Genomic DNA, 19,402 nt, shown 5'->3' with positions numbered 1-19,402 from the left:
CTGAGGAAGTGTTTTCTTGTGCTGCATCTGTGCTATTAGAACCAGAGTTAAAAAATGTAGGAGCCAAAGCATCCATCTCCCTAGAAGGAAGTGGCTTATAGCAGGCGTCTTTAATCAACTGCAAGTTCATGGCACAACTCCGAAAATGGATGGTTAGCAGACTCATCAATCGATCCGTGTCCAGAGAAACAATCAGATGCATTCCAAGCCAAACGTCAGTCCATGTTCAGTTTGCTTTTAAAAAGTGTGCTAGTCCGGCATTATTGAATGCATTGAAAAATTCGATTTACAGGTTCACCAAAATGCTGTGGGAGATTGGTGCTTAAAAGTGACTGTATTTCACTGGATGTCCTTGCAACCTGCACTTCAAAGGTGTTTCGTGCAGATGTTAATGGCATGTCTTTTTGAAACAAAAGGCTTTGAGTCTGCTTAGATTGTTAAAATCATCTTGCAACGTTGGAATGGTGGTCCGCAAGGAAATATCAGAAACCTCATGTGTTGGAGGAAAAAATAACATTGCAGCAATTCACTATGGAATACTGGCTCTCATCCACAACAATCTTGGTCATTTAGCACTATATACCTCACATTGGAAAGTACAATAATTTGGGGGGAAATTGAAGGTGTTGGTAACCCTTTTAGAAAACTGGCCAAATTAGCTTTTGAAGTGTGACATGCTCCGTGAGTTGTAATATGTTTACAAACAAGTGAGTGGCCAATAGAAGGATCTCATTCATTTTCAGTAAGGAATTTCTCTCTGCCTGCTCATTTACATTGGTAATTAAATGTAAGTGACCACAATTTGTGAATAAAGCTCCCTCCCAGGGGTTCATATCTTTCTACTGGAAAATGTTTGATGTAAACTGGAACATTGAAATTGGCAAAGATATTATGCCATTAATTAACCATTAATTAACCACTCCGCAGGTGGTTCAGCTGTTGTGAAAGGCAGTAGTACTAACTTCTCGATATGTAACATTGTATTGGTGACATCCTTTTTTGCCATGAGTCGCGGTTTACTTGTCAGATTAAAAGGCAGGAAAAGGTGCGTGGAATTTAATTAACGCCATGGCACTCAGCCAGATTTCAATACCTGAAGTGTCCAACTGAATTGCATATTAGATCTAAACTGACTTTGTCCATAGAGTAATGAAGACATGTCATTTTGCATAATATCAGTAACAGATGCGACAATATTATTCAAGCTGTGAATGCAAGAAGACAACGTATTAATACTAATATTCACAGCTGCTGGTACTTTATCCGACTTATCTTGATAATTTGTTTTAAACGTGCAACCGCTTCTATTTGTGACAATTTCCAAATTTCATTGTAAGTGGCATAAGTTAATGTTTTAGAACGTGGAACCTTAGGACCCAACAAAAATCTGATAGATCTATGTCATCCGACAGGAGAGAAAGATGTTGTTTAATTGCAGACAGTGTGGAATGTTCCAACCATTTAAAACTTCTTTTTATTGAACAGTAGTCAGCATTCGTAAACCTGATCAAAATCAGAAATTGGATTACATACATTTTCAATGGCATACACATTCTATTATACAAAGACATATTGTAATACTAACAGTCTCTTCAGAGTCCATCTATCCCATTCACTCTGTCCCGGCACCCACCCAACCTAACTAGTCAATGCCCCCCCAAACCCCTTATAGTCTTCCCCCGCTGTCAAATTTGATCCCATTTCTTGGGGCATCTGCGGCTTTCATAGATTGTCTTTTCCGCCGCACAGCACCAATCCATGTCCTTTTTCCACTGAAAGACTTTAGGCAGCTGAGTTGCCCCCCCATGCCCCCGCAATGTTCCTCTCAGCGACCATTGCAGCCACCTGTAACCAGATTCTCTGATAATTGGGCCAGTTCTGCTACCCCAACACACACAATCTATGCCATCGGACATCCAGGGGGACTTCCTGCTCTAACACTTCCGACATGATCTGAACCACCTTCTTCCAATAATTCTGTATTATCGGGTAGTCCCACAGGATATGGAAACGTGTTCCCTTCTGAGCACACCCTCTCTGACACTCCTCGGGTAAAATGCGCCCTAATTTAAACATAAGTGAGCTGGTGTAGTAGGACCTATGCAGGATCCGCATTTGGACCAATCTGAATCGTGCCCGGATTGCCACCTCTCTGGGACTCTGCACTGCCTCTACCCAATCGTCATCCTCCAATAGTCCCACCCCGGATTCCCACTCCTCTCTCACCTGGACTAGTAAGTCTGGTGAGTTATTGACAATTTTTCTATATGTACAGGACAATGCCTTCTCCGACATTGGGTCCAACAATAATCTGTCTTCTAGTGGACTGTATTCAGGGGTCTGATCCCCATCCTTAAGGTGGCTACCCAGTGCATGCTTAAATTGCAGATATTTATAGTGCTCCATAGGTGGCAACTGAAATTCGTTCTGCAACTCTGAATATGACAGCATTGCCTGCCGCCACCTCACATCCTCTAAGCGGACAATATCTATTAGTTTCCATTTCGAGAAGCCCTTTAGTCGACCCACCTCCCAAAGCATTTCACTGGTCCACAGGAGAGTCTGTTCCGTTAGCCGGCCCGCCCAGCCCAAGAATCGGTTAGCCTTAGCCCATGCCGTCAGTACTCTTTGGGTATGTGAGGGCATTCCGACCTGTTTCTCCCAGCCATATAGTGCCCGCGATTAGCCGCCCGCCCCCATTGCCCAATGATCAACCCTATATGCCGGGTCATTCCTATCCGCAAAAGCCCAGCCGTTAATTACCATAAGATGCGACGCCCAGTAATACTTTTGAAGGTCTGGAATGGCTAAACCTCCCTCATATACCCCTTTCTGCAATTTGGCAGTGCGATTCGTGCGCCCCCCCCCCTCCCCCTGTCCCACAGCAACGTTCTTAACTCACTGTATACGTCCCTAAAGAATTTCTTTGGTATATTACAGGGGGTATTTTGTAGGACATACAGTATTCGAGGTAGAGACATCATCTTGAAGAGAACGGCTCTTCCCATCAGGGAGATTGTCAGCCTCCTCCAATGTGCGACGTCGCTCTTCAGGTGATCCAACTGCGGCTTTAGATTCCTGCCAGAAACGCTGTGTCCGATTTTTCAGTCTGTATACCCTGGTATTTAAAACTGGCTTTAATCTGGAGTTTGGAGTCGGCACCCAGTTGTGGTGGTGGTCCATCCGACAGCATATACAACAGAGATTTATTCCAATTGATCTGATACCCAGAGTAGCCCTCAAAAAGCTTGAAGATCTGGAGTAACCGGTTGATTGTAAACCGTGGTCTCGTTGCGTACAAGAGGACATCGTCTGCATACAACGATATTCTTTCCTCTCACTGGTCGCCCCCATGGATACCCGATATTATCAGATCCCTTCTAACCCACGCTGCCAGGGGCTCGAGCGCAAGTGCAAACAAGTGTGGTGAACAAGATTGGTGAGATGGAGCACCCCTGTCTGGTGCCCTTCTGTAGAGTGAAGGAGCGGGACACCAAGCCATTAACGCGGACTCTTGCCGTGGGATGCGTATATAGCAGCTTGATCCAGGAGAGGAACTGGGGGCTGAAGCTGAAGCTGAAACTCTTCAAGACTTCGAACAGATTGTTCCATTCAATAATATAAAACGCCATGCAGGCTTCGAGTGACAGAAGTGCCTCCTCCACCCCCAGGCTGATCCTTACCAGATGCATTACCTCATATAGACAACGCAAATTGAGTCTGGTACTTCAGTGGGGCATGAAGCCCGATTGATCTGGGTGTATCAAAGTCATAATGGCCAAACGGTGGCACTGGTCCTGTTGGACCTAAGCGCTGCCTTCGACACCATCTCTCACTCCAAACTGCTCATTAGGTTGGGGGAGAGTGGTGTCGAGGGCAAGGCGTTAGAATGGATCAAATCATACCTATCCCTACGGACCTTCCAGATCATCTCCTCTGAGGCCTGTTCGGATGTTTTCTATTCTCCCCACGGTGTACCACAGGGATCTATCCTGAGTCTCCTTTTGTTTAATTTGTACCTCCGCCCATTAGCTAACCTTGCAGAGAACTTTGGTCTTGTTTTGATGACTTATGCAGACGATTCTCAGATTCTGTTTTCACTATCTAAATCTGACTCGTCTGATCCTTCTGCACTTAAAACAGGCCTTCATGAAATTTTCTGCTGGATGTCGGCCAACCAACTTAAATTAAATGGGGAGAAAACAGAGATCCTCCTCCTAGGGAACAGTAAAGATCTCTGGAGCGATTCCCATTGGCCGACCTCACTGGGCAAGCTCCCGACCCCTGCTACTCAGGTCAGAAATCTTGGGGTCATCATTGATGATAGCTTATCTATGGTGCAGCAAGCAAATAAAGTGGCTGGCATATGTTTCACTATTCTCAGATGGCTACGCAAAATTGTCTGGATGTTACCATCGACCACCCAGAAGACCGTAGTCAATGCCTTAGTGACATCTCGGCTTGACTACGGTAACATCCTGTACCTGGGTGCAAACAAAGTAGTAATAAGACGCTTACAATTGGTACAAAATGCTGCGGCCAGACTGCTTTGCAGAATCCCGAGATATGCCAGGATCACGAAACATCTCAGGGACCTGCACTGGCTCAGGGTCGAAAATCGGATCCGCTTTAAAACCCTGAGCTACCTGTTCAAAATCAAAGCCGGGACTGCTCCCAAGTATCTTCAAGATCTTGCCAAGCCTTACCTTCCCAACCGCAATCTTCGCTCAGTTACATCAGCGAACTTTGCGGTACCAAGGTATAAACGGGCTAGAATGGGCGGAAGATCCTTTTCATTTCTGGGTCCAACTCTTTGGAACACACTGCCCATTCAAATACGCAAAGAAGAAAACTATAGGAGTTTCAGAAAAAGCGTGAAAACCTGGTTGTTTGATAAATAATTTGCCTTCGGATCTGTTCTCTCTCTAGTTGTGCCTTGTGTCTTTGCTGATTCGGCGCCGGGAAACCCTTTGTGGGTAGCTGTGCGCCTTATAAATGCTATAAAATAAATAAATAAAATAAATAATGGGCACCAGTAGTCTATTCACCAAACCTTAGCCAAATTTGAACTTCTAAGTTTAACAACGAGATCTGCCCTTACACGCCGCACTGGTCCGCCGGTGTAATGCCTTTGGGGATTACAACTATTGTCGCTGAGCGCTGGTCAAGCGGTTAAACATGGCTAACATGTATTGAGTTACTATGTTGGCTGTACATTTGAAAAGTTCCACAGGTAGGCCGTTGGGCCCTGGTGCTTTCCCTGCTTGCAGATCTTGAATGGCGCCCACAATTTTTTCCTCCGTTAATTCCCTGTCTATAGAGTACCTGTCTTCCTCCGCCAGCACTGGTAGACGCATTTCCGCCAGAAGTTCATAACAGTCTTGGGCCGACCTAACTGGGGTTGAGTCATAGAGCTCCTCATAGTAGTCAGCGAATACCCATGCTATGGCCTCTCCTGCCACCAGTGTGTGCCCTTTATTTCCGCCACTGAGTTCCGCTCTCTATCTTGTTTCTTTAACCATGCAATCATTTTATTGGCTTTATCCCCCAAATCGTATACTCTTTTCTGTGTTGCCAGGGCAGCTGACCTCGCTGCGTTAGTTGCCATATCTTGCAGCTCGCGTCTACGTAGGTCTATTTGGTGCGCCAGCTCCCTATCCCTTCTCCCGCCTTCCAAATAGAGTGCTTCTAACTCAAGGATTGCCGTCTCTAGCTTGTCCCAGCCAATTCCCTGTCCTTGTTTTCTGCCCCTATACATGCTTGGACATGTCCCCTCATGACCGGCTTAAACACTTCCCAGAGAGTACCAGCCTCCTCAACCGACCCCTCATTCTCCTGAAAATAAAGTTCCCGAACCTTCTGGGCATTCTCCTTATTCTGAAAGAACCAGGGGTTCAATCTGGGCGGTAAAGTATATTGGCGCGTCGGCCCTCTCATCCTTATTTCCACCGGGGAGTGATCTGATATACCCCGGGGTCCAATTCTCGTATTTGTGAACCACCCCTCAATGTGTCAGTATATGATCTAATTGTGAGTAACTGGCATGGGCGGCTGAATAAAAGGTATACTGTCGGATACCCGTGTTATGTAACCTCCAAAGATCAATCAGCCCAAACGCCTCAGTAAATGCATGAAGCGGCTCCACCCCCGACTTTTGTTACCGTAGCGTCTCTGTCCTGCCTCAAGTCCATAAGAGTTCATGTCCCCCTCCCCCGAGCACCAACACACCCGGAGGGAGGCCCACCAGTAAGGTACCCAATGCAGTGAACGCCTCAGAGCGTGCCATTGGTGGGATGTAACCGGAAGCCAGATTAATAGCCTGTCCTACCCAACTCCCTGCAAGAGCCACAAATCTACCCAAAGGGTCATGCCACATTGTATCTACCACTAGCGGTATCCCATTCTTTACCAGTATTCCCACTCCACAGGGGCCTGATGTATAACCTGCATGCGCTATCAATCTGTAGCCGTATCTATCTAGTGCTCTATACCTCTTGTTCCAACCACAGTTAGCACAATTACCCTACTGAATACGTTGTGACTGCCTGAGTGTTGAGACTGGGAATAACAAAAGTCCGGTCTACTTGCCTTAAACGCTGGTGTGGAATAAAAAAAACGAGCATAACAACCATTTGTGTCCACTGGTCACAATAATCACCCGTTTGGAACAGAAAGAGTAGAGTTGAATGTACTAATTTGCTCCATACTATTGAGCTGTTCCTCAGTGTAATTTGTTAAATGTTGCCAATTGTCAAATCTGGCAATTGAAGAAATATTAGGTGAAATAAAGTCTTTAATTTTAGCGCGTCCTAGACATGTAGTACGTTGGACTGTGTCATTTAGAAGAGCCTACGTGTTGGAATTAAGCATGCTCTTAATAAGTTGTCTGTTCCCGGAATTTTCCAATGTTTAGTAACCAAAACTGATTTCAAATCAATTGTGTCCTTCCAATACACATAGCTTTTTAATGCTAATTGTGTGACACACAAATCTTTATGAGTTTGGTTTGCTTCAGCATATAATTTTTCAGTGGTGTGTGGACAAGTTTAAAATAAAGACTTTGGGTCTGATGAGTCATGGCTGGAAAAATATGTGAACTTCTCTATATTTTGCTAAATTCCGTTTGGGGGGTTGAACAATATTCTCATTTTGTGTATAATTAATAAGTGTGCTTTGGACACTAGCTCTATGTAAATATTTCTGTGTATAATGTTAACAAAACATTTCACCATAAATAGCAGATTTCAGGTACAAGTCTTCACTTTCAAAAACAGTATGATATTCCAGCCCAGAGAACATGAAGTTAACAGTGTCAACATCCCAATTGACAGAATGTGAACCAGGTACAATAACATCACCCATGGAGACCTTAAAGACAAGGATTCTGCAGAATTTCTGGAGGACCAAAAATATCATAGGGGACCTTATCCCAAACAATTCCGTCAGTTACTGGGTGAGCTGAAATGTTCACGAGGGACAGGTCCCTTTTCAGTTTATGTAAGGGAAAGTAAGGTGTTAACACATCATCCACCAGTTCCATGGTAGAGCGTACTGGAAAGTTATAGCCATTTATTAGCAAAAACAAAACTGTCAGTAAATCCAATCCAAAGAAATAGGAAAATCAAGGAAAGTGTTCTCCAAACATATATCCAAGGAGGGACCAGATACGTGTGTTTCAGCTGTGAAAGCAAAACTCATACCTGTGTAGGCGGAGTCTCTAGAACGTTGGAACTGTAAAGAGTCGGATACAAAAATGTTTCTACAAAATAATAAGAAGCAGTTTGTTTAAAAACAGGAGCTGCAGTTGTAGTAAAAGAACTGGTAAATTTTACATGGGGTGGATCATTATAAACGACATAATTTGCAGGAGACGCAGTAGTGAGTGCAATACTCCCATCATTTCATTCACTGCTCCCCCTCCCCAGCTGAAGAGAAACCGCTTTGACGTTGCTCACAAGCTGTAGAGGAAATTCCTGTATGGTAGTGAGAGGAGTTAGGGAACTACCATAAAATACTCCAGGGCCTACAGTTTAGAATCGGGCACATGATGTAATTTCAGATGATCAATGAAGGCAAATAGCTTGTCTTTACAACCAGCGAGCTGTGGCAATATCACGGTTTTTGTACCTTGAACACTGAGGTCTGGTACTGGTGCACTTTATGATGGGCCAAATTGCCTCTGCACCGTAATCTTCTCACGAATGATATTCCCAACTTGTGGAATCCATCCGGAAGACGCTGGCTGCTCCTGAATTCCAGATGTCTTCAACTGTTCGTTAGCTTGCCCGTTGTGGAAGTTTTGTAAGTCCTGAAAGACTGCAGAAGGATCCTTTACATCAAAGGGCATGGTTGCTGCCTTGATCTTGGGATCGGCAAGGTCTGGAACAACCATTTTGATGCTAAAGAGGACCTTCTATGGGGTCTGACCACCCTGAGAATGTATAGAGTATTAAGGGCTCTTTTCATTGTTTATAAGTGATGGATCCAGTTACGTCCTGAACCTAATACTCTTGCCGTTAAGAATTTCTGTAAGTCACGGTTCATCCTCTCCACCACCGAATTTCCCTCTGGATGATAGGGGGAGGGGTAATGCACCTCTACACCCAGAGAAGCCATAGAATCCCTATATGCTTTCGAGGTGAAAGTAGGGCCCTGGTCGGACTGGAATGTAGTGCATGCATATGCTCCAATAAAGATTTGCAAATCTTTAATAACTGTGTGAGCGTCAGTGAAATGATGTGACCACACCCAGACAAACTTTGAGAAAGAGTCAGTTGCAAGTAGAATTTATTTTAAAGCACCATCCCAATTAAGGAACCTACAATGGTCCGAATAAATGCAGCTGAAAGGTTTTTTCGACATCAACAGGTATATCTCTGGTGGGGGAAAAGTGAGGTCCACGATTGAACTTTTAATTTGTTGACAAATGTCACAAGAAAGGACATATGTTTTGGCTTGTTTGTACAAGCCATGCCACCAATAAATCTGTTGAAATAATGTAATTGTGGCACCACACGTGCATGTGCGGAAGCAACACCTTCATGCGCAGCTATCACTAATACAAGCCTGCAGTCTTGGTTAGGAATCAACCCCTGGAATTGTAGCAAAGGGAACATTTTGTTCGCTCAAATGATAATTATATTTAGCTGGAGGCTCCCAACGCAAAGGGGTGCCGTCATGTGTAGCATGTACCACAACTAGTATATTGTCATCTATCCTCGTATGAGAACGGGTAATCGCAGCAACTGTCAGTCGAAACTGCAGATTTGGCAGCTTCACCTGCCAAAGAATTTCCAGCAATATGTATTCCAATACATTAAACATTCAATGTATGAATCACATGAGCCTGCTGTAACCTACCTTTGACGTCTGCTACCTTCATTAAAAGCAGTTTATGATTTATAGTGTTTGCTTTAGAATCTCTGAAGCCATTATGATGGCAATAATGCAAATTTTCCAAAAATGACTGGACACTAGAATACTTATTACACACTAAAAGAGTGGTTAATTCAGGATACATACTCTCTATTGCCAGAATTAATGCGTCCAGTTTAGCCAACTACATAGTGCAGTCACCTAGAAACTTGTTGTAGGAAGTTGACATCCAACTTCACACCATGAATGCATGCCACCAAATATTGGTGCTTGGTCCAAGTGTCCTTTCTTTAATGACAACCATCTAACGTGCAGTTAGTATTTTTTTCGTGCATTTTCGCATTGGAATATAAACTTGATTTGCTTGCTATCAACACTCTCACCTCCATTAAAAGTGATATATGTGAAGCCAATGGCACCTGCAACTATACCGATGACCAGATTTGTAGTATTGGCCCTTGTATGTAAGTGTTGTGTAGCAAGCAAGTCAGATTGGAATGATCTGAGAATGTCTGTATTATCTGATGTTCCAAAGTAAGTTTGAAAAGTCAGGATGCAATGATTCATAAAATGAATTGATGCGCTGTGCATAATCAGAAATGTAAGTTCTGCCAAAAATCAGGAATCCCAGTAAGGATTGCTATTTCTTAAGTGTATTGGGTGGTTGTTGCAGTGATCACTTCCCTAGAAAGTGTGGTACGAGGCTCTTTCCTTCATGGGTAAGTTTGTGTCTAAGAAACAGGACACTTAGAAATGCTGTATAATATTTCTTAAAGTTGAATTTGTAGCCATATTGAGCCAATTCCAATATTATGTGATCCACTCTGGATAAATGTGTATTTAAGTTGTCGTCCGTGCTGTAGCTGTAATCTATGTAGAACAATGCGTCTGTGTCAGTATCATGTGGAATGGACCCAATGCGTGCAGCAGACAGTCCAGACTGTACATTTACCCCATGGGGAATCGGTAAAAGCGACATTGAGAGCCTAGTGCAGAGAGGGCAGTCCGGTCTCTGCTTTCAGGCACTAACTTTTTGGTGTATTACTGATTATATGTCTAAGACTATACAATAGGAGTGGTCAGGCTTAGCCACTGGAAACATAGTTATTCATTTCTCTAACAGGAGCTTTAGCATCCTGTTTAATTGGGTATTGTGGTTGCACTTGCGGGCTGGACCTTATGGGTATGAGATGATAAGGAGAGTCCATATCCCAGCTGATATGATTGCGGTATAAAGCCGGGGCTTGTGAAAGAGCCCATGTGCGTAGGCTTGTTTAACTTCATCAGGGACAAGCCCAGAAAATTATGGTATTATTACATCCTCTCCTTCTTGGGTCGAGCATACAAACGCCAAGGGTCAATTGACCTCCGCCGAGAGGATGTCCTATTATAATTCCAAATATTCCCTGAATATTACTCATATGGTGCGCTGTGCATCACCCTCAATTTGTATATCCAAACCATATAATCTATTTTGAGGGCCTAGGCGCCGATCTGGGGTTTCAACTCTAATTTATTTATCATTTGCTTTCTCCACCAGAAACTCTTGGCGTTTCTGGCGTAATAATAATAATAAAGTATCTTATAAAGCGCATGGCGACCCCCGACGGGAGTGTCCTGGCGCTGCGCAGAGTGGAGGAGTGGTAGAGTCAACATAGTGGGGCCCGTCCGAGGCTAAGGAAGACTGAATAACCAAGTTGTCAGCTGCTTACGGAAGCTGAGCTCCGAAGGGGCCTTTCTGATTTGTAGGGGTAAGGAATTCCAGAGGATGGCTGTTTTGACAGAGAAAGAGCGTCTACCTATTCTGACTTTGGCAAAACGAGTTGTAACAAGAAGTTCTTGGTAGTTTAATCTGAGATTTGTCTGATGGGATTTATGAATTTGTTTCCTAAGGTAATGGGGGACAGTGCCATTTATTGCTCTGTAGGTAATGGTGAGTGCCTTGAATTCTGTTCGCTTCCTTACTGGCAGCCAATGAAGGCTGGGCAAATGAGGTGAGATATGATGTCTGAGGGGGATGTTTCATATAAGCCTCGCAGCTGCGTTCTGTATTGTGTGCAGCTTTCTGTACAAATAGTCGGGTAGGCCCAGGTATAGACTGTTAGCATAGTCTAGTTGGAATGTCACTAAAGCGTGAACAATAGTTTTTCTGCACTCTATAGGTAGTAGGTGGAGGAATTTACACAGAGCCATACTATGGTGATTTCTGCTGCACTGTCGAGGAGAGTTACCACCCAACTCCTGTTCAGGAGATGGGTTCTCAGTGTTAGTGACATATTTTGCGGTTAAAGACCCAATTTATTTCCCTGAAATTGGGGTTTAAACTGTGAAAGTTACTCTTCTTTCTTTATCTTCATGTCAGAAGAGCATTGTGAATCTTTTTTTTGGTTTCATGTATTCTTGTCTGTGCTCAAAACCCCCTCCTCTCTTTTTGTTAATCTATCGAGTCCTGAAACAAACATGAAGGACGAGTATAAAAATACTGGTACCTATCAGGTGGCTTCAGTCGTGTGCGATCACGCAAATTATAGTGTCTCTCAGAGGTCTCCTGTTGAGGAGAAACTCCTTGCGACCTAATCTTTTCTTTTGGTTTGTGTTTATCCCTTCGTTTTTTTTTAACAAACTCAGGCGTCAGCTTGGCAGTGTCCTTGTCAGAACTAGGTTTGCCAAGATGTGATTATTTGCTATGGTGTGACCAGTATGAGCCCCTGGCATATCAACAAATATCCTACTTTGCCCTTAATGTTTGCTAGAATCATTGCGGAGACAATGGGAACTTTTCCCTTTTAATTTCATCCACAAGTCCAGCGCAGAAGCTGCTGTGTGTTCATTTTGTGTCTGTTTCAACACCTCTGGCAAGATTGCCATAAATGTAGTACCATGAATAAGGGTATATGCTGCAGTAAAGACTGTGCCCCAAGTGGCGCAGTCACCTATTTCGGGAACCATCCCAAAGAGTAGGCATGTAGTCAATATCCTATGTTTATTTTGTGGACCCTTAAGGGGGAAACACAGCTTCAATTTGGTTTGTTTGTTGAGCTATCCAAAATGGAATTTTATCCTGTTTAGCGGGGAAATTACTCATAATTGCATTAATAATTACAGGACTAATTTGTGGTACAGCTGGCAACTGCGGTTGCCCTGCTAGGGCTTCCCGTGCCGGGACAGCCATCAAGGTGCGTGAAACAAACTGCGTTAAGTTTCTGAATAGCCTCACTAGACTATTGTATAAGGGCACTAGCTCATTAGAATTGAGATTTTGTACATAAGAGTATTGTGTATAGCCAGCCAACGGGCCAGGTGGTCCCTTTATTTCTAAAGGGTCCTGTGCGAACATGGCTCAGCACGGGTACTAGAGCTCCTCAGAACCAGTTTTGATTTTCCCAAACAGATAGTGGTATTTGTAGCTGCTGATATGCTCTGTATTTGAGCCGGGGATGCAACATTAGTATAAATATATGAAATGTTTGCATGTTAGCACCCACAGCTGGAAAATAAGCCCGATAATAAAAGACTTCCAATCTATAGGCGTCGTGGGCTTCAACCACGAAGGTTGCATCATAACCAACATTGTCATGTCTCATATAAAGCATGGACTGCAGGTCTGCAATTGTCAGCAATAGGTACAGGTTGTGGCACCTACATTACTATGTAAGTAAAGGAGAGAGCAGAAACATTAATATAGGTATCCTTTTAAAGGTTCAAGCTTGGACAACTAACAGACAAAATGTAGGCACTTCCTAAAAATACAGTGAAGGATTAATTCCTAACTCCACGGACGTCTCGGGTATAGGGTATGAAGGGCAACAGACACGTACAACTCAAGTGACTTCCAAAATAAGTACCTGACTAAAGTTGGTAGCACCATGTTGCTTGGATTCTGCTGGTTACACAGAACTGTTTTATGACAACAGGGCGTTGGGATGTAGGGGCTGAGTCCCTCTACCATGTCAGTGCCTTTCGGCCCAATCCTGACTACCTCAGTGCTTCACCTAAACTTCTAACCTTTCCAGAATAACAAGGGTTTCGGCAACCTCGAACCGAAGGAAACCATGGGAACAGATCCTTCCCTTTCCTTACTAAATTACTCTCTCATGCATGCCCATAGTAAACGTAAGAAAGACACAAAGGAAGTTTACCATACATTTATTGAAACTAGTGTAGTCTATTATGAAGCAAGTGTGCTGCGATCATTAGGCAGAGACAACTAAACAGAGTAATTGGCATTACTAACAGACTGTATAGGACAAACATCCCAACCATGTCAAATTATATATCTAGATCTACTCTGACTATTGAAGCACAGGTATACTTTTGCAATCTCTGGGATTGGCCTAGGACCGCAGACCTAATGTATGCAGTTAGGTGGTCTGCTTCATGAATGTAAACTTAGTTTGCACAGGGTGCATATGGGCACTGTTGTCATTCCAGAGCAGTTGTCTCTGTCGGAATTCTCGTCTCTGGCCCCCAGAGGGACAGGCACAGTTTATATGATAAAACAATTGTGCTGGAGATGCCGCTATCCAACTGTTATGTCTAAACTTTAGGAACTGTTGCTGAACGAGTAAAGAACACAGTACACTATTTTGTTATGTATTCCCAGTAGCCTTGTACAAACTGTGTAGATGAAATCCCAAGAAGAGTCCCTAAATAGCAAGCAACATGTACAATATTCTCAAAATAATGTTGTAAAAAGAAATGCGTTTAATATGGCTATGTAGAGCGAGCAGTAGCAGCCTTAAATGAAAAACTAAGGTGGAACACAAAAGTGGGGTCAAAAGGGAAATCACTACACTTTGTTGCCATTGACAGACTTTATTTTGTGGTGTTTTCCCTAGTGTTTATTCGAAAGAGAGTTTACTAATGTTTTGTTATGGCTGCTTGAAAAATAAAGTGAGGAAAGTAAAGCATAATCCTCGTCTCCAGTCCTGATAGAAACTCATGCCGGGGTTGCTTCTCAAACTAGTTGTCAAAAGATCACTACCAGATGTAACTTGATGTAACTTTTTTTGCAGACTCTTTATAGACAACCTTAGTTAGCTGTCTCTCACAGGCAACATTGTAACATACTTTAACTTACACAGAGTGTGCTTTGCATCTTCCATTAGCCCAAGATTGTTGTCCGCCTTCTCTATTTCAATTTCTTGCTCCTTAATTAATGACTTACTTCCCTGTTCCATTTTCTTTTCACCCCTGGTGCTCTCAATTTTCACCCTCCATTTCATTAGTTGAGTGTAAACTCCTACTGCTGACGCTGGAGAACTTTTTTTTTTTGTCTTCTTTTTGCTGGTTTCTGTTTCACCTGAGCTTTAGCCCATGATGAGAGTATATGCCCTTCCTCTCTCTAACTCTCCTCCCCATCTCTATTCTTTGTAGTTATGCCTCCTCTATCTGCATAGAACTCTAATTCCTTCTGCTCTCCTCCTTCTGTTGCATCACTAAAAAAAAGCCTGCATTCAGTGTTTCACTCTCTCTCTCTCTCTCTCTCTCTCTCTCTCTCTCTCTCTCTCTCTCTCTCTCTCTCTCTCTCTCTCTCTCTCTCTCTCTCTCTCTCTCTCTCTCTCTCTCTCTCTCTCTCTCTCTCTCTCTCTCCCTCTCCCCCTCTTTCTCTCTCCCCCCTCTCCCTCTCTCTCTCTCTCTCCCTCTCCCCCTCTCTCCCTCTCCCTCACACCTCTGCTAGTTTGGCACCAACTGCTATTGTTTTTCCCACTGCTTGTAGAAAATTGGCAACAAATATATTGGACATTTTGAAATGTTTTATATAGTTGAAAGATAACCATGACCTTGCATCTAGGCACAACAACAGCCATATTGGAACTATGTAATGGCATGAATGTGTACACATATTGTTATACATTTACAACAAGGCCATTAAGTACACCCATGTTATGCTCACTGTCAACACCAAGTGTAATTGTGTGCTGGAGATCAACCTCAGGGGATTACGCACACCAGGCAGTGTCTGCTTCTGATTCCTCTTGTACGTGCTTGTGCCTTCTCTGAATTCTGACTGAGCTAATTTTGATCTGGAACAGTGTTTTTGACATTTGGGCATGCTCTTGCCTCTTGGTTGCTTTGGTGGCTCTTTTTTGGACCAGTACCACAGTCCTTAGAGGGACAGGCCACTGATGGGCCATGAATGTGATGTTCTTTACTTTCTCACCGTGGCCACTCATCTCATCATACTGGCTGGCTCCTTGTTATCCCAGGTTCAAGCTTGAAGAATAATCAAAGCAAGTTCCAGCCGCCAAGAGATCAGTTACTGAATCACAGTCCTAGGAAGCAATTAAGCTCCTCTGTTAGAGCTCCTTTAGAAGTCTAGAGTATTATCCCTGTAGCAGCGTTATCCCGATAACAGCTATAGAGACCATTGCTTATCCAAAGCACTGGCAGGAAGCTAGTACCCAGTCGTGTTGAGTTTACAGCCTACCTGTGCAGTGTTCACCTTTGTAGGCTTATTTCTGAGCTTTGTATGGATGTGTATTGTGCGTACTGGGCCTATCATCTGGGAAACAATAAAAAGGCTTGTAGGAAAACGGATGACTGAAGAGCCCCTTCTCTGCTCACACTCACTTTGAGACTGAGAGATTATATTTTGTGAATCACCATGTTGCACCTAGACATACACTTTTAAACTCATACGCCATGTATGGGGAGGGAGGGTGGGTTTGGCTGAAGGACCACAGTAATGGGAACTAATTTTACAGAGGAAGGTTTGACGTCTTAGTGTGTTGGTAAGTAGACCTGTATGTGGATGATAAAATCAATCACAGAAATCAGTTGCCCAATAGCATATTGGAAAGGAGATACACTTCTGATGTATGGGAGTGGTTACTCTTTTGATGTATTTCCAGAAAAGGTGAGTAGAGTATTATGATGTGGAGCAACAAAAATACAATAGCCAGACTCGCCAGTGAGATTGAGTATACAAGGCAACTGGAAAAACCTGGAGAATCTAGAACACGAATGTAGGTGACTGCTGATCAAGTACACTCAATTTAAAGGAAAAGTTTGCACTTAGATAACATTAGTGGTCTTGATTGAGAAATAATGCAATATTGAGCTGATTACAGGCCCCTCTGAATTTAGTCAGGAAACACAATGTAGATTGATGTCTCTTCTGTTATTCCTGGCACTATTCCACATTAGCCTTTTTGATTTCCTGATCCATTTTCTGGTGGTGCAGTTCCATTCAGACTAAGCAGCTACCACTGCCTATACAGTAGTGACAACTGACCTGCAAATCTTCCCCAATTTTGACTTTTAATGAACTGCTTGGCGTGTCTGATTTGACTTCTCTTTAACTATTTGTTATGTGTCTAAACATAAGCATTTTTGCCCGGTTAAGGTAAATGAGATCTAGAATGAAAGTTTGCAAGAGTGATCATACCTGAACATATATAAAGATACCTTCATAAGTGAGTGTAGGCATCAAAGAAAGTAAAGGAATTAGTGATTTACTTAGTAACAGGGCCTACTCTACTACCTACAGTCAGACAGAGAGTGACAGCAGTACATTGGGACTGAAATATCAGCCTGGGAAGAGAAGACAGCAAAGGTAAGCAAGATGTTGATTATATTGATTTCACTTTTGGTGTGTTGTCACGACGTTTGGTCTTGGTTGTCACCCTGCTTTTAAATATCTGCAATATCTTTTTTTGTATTTTGGGAAGTAGGTTACTAATTTACTTCTGGTGAAGGCACTCTGTGGGTCACAGCAATTCTCTATATTGCCCATTGTAACTCTTGGCACCAAATGTGATCGGTAAAGAAGGGTTCCACCAAAACTGATCCTTGAGCGAGAGTATTTTATTGAATCTACTTGGCTTCACCTAATAGCTTGATCGGAGTGTCCAATCTCGGTGATTGATTGTTGTAGGGGTGTTCATCATAGGTCCAAGGACTGCACCAATTGCATATTTTGTAGGACAATCACTGATTGTACAATGGGTTTAAATGTATATTTAATGTTTATACGTCTGTTTAATATGGATATTGTAAATGTCTGGTATGGCCTGAGGCCTTCGGAACCTAATTTGAACACCTCTGCCATATTGGGTTATATGTGGTTTTGAACAGTTGTTTTCATCTGCGAGTGAAGATATCTATAAGCTCATGTGTAAGCTTCTTGCAAGCAATGATCATTGGTACGGTTATCTTGAAGAGTGCGTTTAGGTTTCTAAGGAAGTCAAAGGATTAGTGAGTGTACTTTTTAATAGGGTTTACTCTACTACCTACAGTCAGTCAGAGTGTGACAGCAATGCAAGTGAGCTGAATTGTCTGCCTGAAAAGAGAAGACAGCTAAGGTAAGGAAATATGTTGATAATATTGATTTCACTTTTGGTTTGCTGTCACAGTGTTTGGTTTTGTTTGGCTCCTAGTTTTTAGGGATCTATTTTATCAATATATTTTAGTTATGTATTTATACATATTTTTAGAAGTGAGTGACTCCTTAATCTACTGTGAGATGAGGCAATCTAATTTCTTTGCATTGTGCATCTTCCTGGACTTCGTCTAATAATACATTTTCATAAGTCTCTGATCTGATTGATAACTTGTTCAGCATTGTTGGCCCTTGTTCGCTGGATTAATTTAATATATTTAGGATGACCACAAACGCTATAATGAGTTTTCATTTAGATTCATTGTATGTACAGCTCCCTTTCCTGGATGACCTAATTATCTAACATGGACCTAGCTTTTCTGGACTTACGTTATACATCACTGATCTATCGGATTGTCAGTGGTTTTTGCAGTTGGTTTCAACTATGAGTAAAGATATCTGTCAGGTTGTACGAAAGCTTATTATATGTGATCATATCTTTCTTATGATGTGCAAAGAAACCTTCAACTGTGGGTCTAGTTAACTAAAAGTCAAGGGATTGGTGAGTATGCTCTACTGCTTATAGTCCGACAGATAGTGATAGCAGTGCAATTAAGCTGAAATGTAAGCCTTTAAAGCGAAAATAACAAAGGTAAGATACAATGTTGGGTACATTGGTTTCACTTTTGATTTGATATTACTTGTTGGGATGTCGTACTCCTTCAGTATATACTTTCCAAAGTGTCCTTTCTGTGTCTTTTGGGAAGCCCTTCATTTCGGTGTGTTAATAGATTCTGGCTGATATATCATACCGACATTTTAATTTTACCCTCTGTTCAGTAACAGAATTTGAACTTCAAAAGGATAGGTCTGTTGACTCTATGGTAGTATTATTGCTGCAGTAGCTTGGTCGCAACTCCAGCCCCTACAGGCTCACAAATAAAGAATGGGAAGATGTTTATTACCGTTCAGAATAAACAGTGTGAAATGTCTCCTTTAGAGAAATCGCTACCAAGATGGTAAGTTAATGGTATTTAACTCCGGCTCGAATACAGAAATGGTTCCCGGAGAGATATGGAGTGCTGGCGGGGGTGTGGAAGCTTCTTCACGTGCTGTGGCATTGCCCTTCGTTCACATGGTACAGGAGAAGGTGATTGATGACTGACTCAACCTTGGATAAACAAATCCCACTTTTTCCAGCAAATGTAATACTGGGCCTGCCTAATGAACTAACTTTCCTGTTAAAGTTTATGAAAGGCTGCCAAATGTCTTCTCACTGGTAGCAGCAAAGCAAGCTATTCCCTCATTGTGTGGTTGTAGCGTCTCGCAGAGCAAACTGGCTGCATACACTATGCCATACATTAGGAATGGAAAAGCTGACACTCTCTATGGAGCTCGTAGCAGATGCCGTCCAAGAGATATGGGACCCATATATAAATCCCCTTTTGTCCGAGTTAAGCGAGTGGAATTTTCCCAAAAATCTTAATTTACTGCATATAATACCCACTGCTCCAGAAAGCAGATAAGTCTCGTGTTGACAGGTACAGCATCAATCAATCAATCAGTCAAGTCAATTCTGCTCACTTTATTTGGTCAGTACAAAACAGCGGCATAAAAAGTATTCTACATACAATGTGCATTATATCTGAAAGAGACACTTTAGTGATAGATTCCTTACCATAGAATATCCCCAGGCGTCAGACT

General features: G+C 42.7%; 1 protein-coding gene across 3 annotated transcripts in view; it reads left to right on the top strand.

Annotated features, from left to right (window-relative positions):
* ZC3H6 (zinc finger CCCH-type containing 6) overlaps positions 1-19,402 on the top strand; it is a 462,846-nt gene that overhangs the window by 51,242 nt on the left and 392,202 nt on the right. The window contains exons 2-3 of one of the 3 annotated variants that reach the window (XM_078649278.1): positions 16,868-16,933; positions 17,616-17,681. The exons of 1 other annotated variant lie outside the window; for it this stretch is intronic. In XM_078649278.1, coding sequence (XP_078505404.1) covers positions 16,868-16,933; positions 17,616-17,681 — 132 coding nt within the window. The remainder of the gene's footprint in view (positions 1-16,867; positions 16,934-17,615; positions 17,682-19,402) is intronic. One more of the 3 variants, XM_078649279.1, reaches the window with a different exon arrangement.

Source organism: Lissotriton helveticus, chromosome 6 (genome assembly GCF_964261635.1).
Source record: "Lissotriton helveticus chromosome 6, aLisHel1.1, whole genome shotgun sequence".
NCBI classification, from domain to species: Eukaryota; Metazoa; Chordata; class Amphibia; order Caudata; family Salamandridae; genus Lissotriton; species Lissotriton helveticus.
Note: the sequence above shows the minus strand (reverse complement) of the source record. Positions and strands in the feature narration are given on the sequence as shown.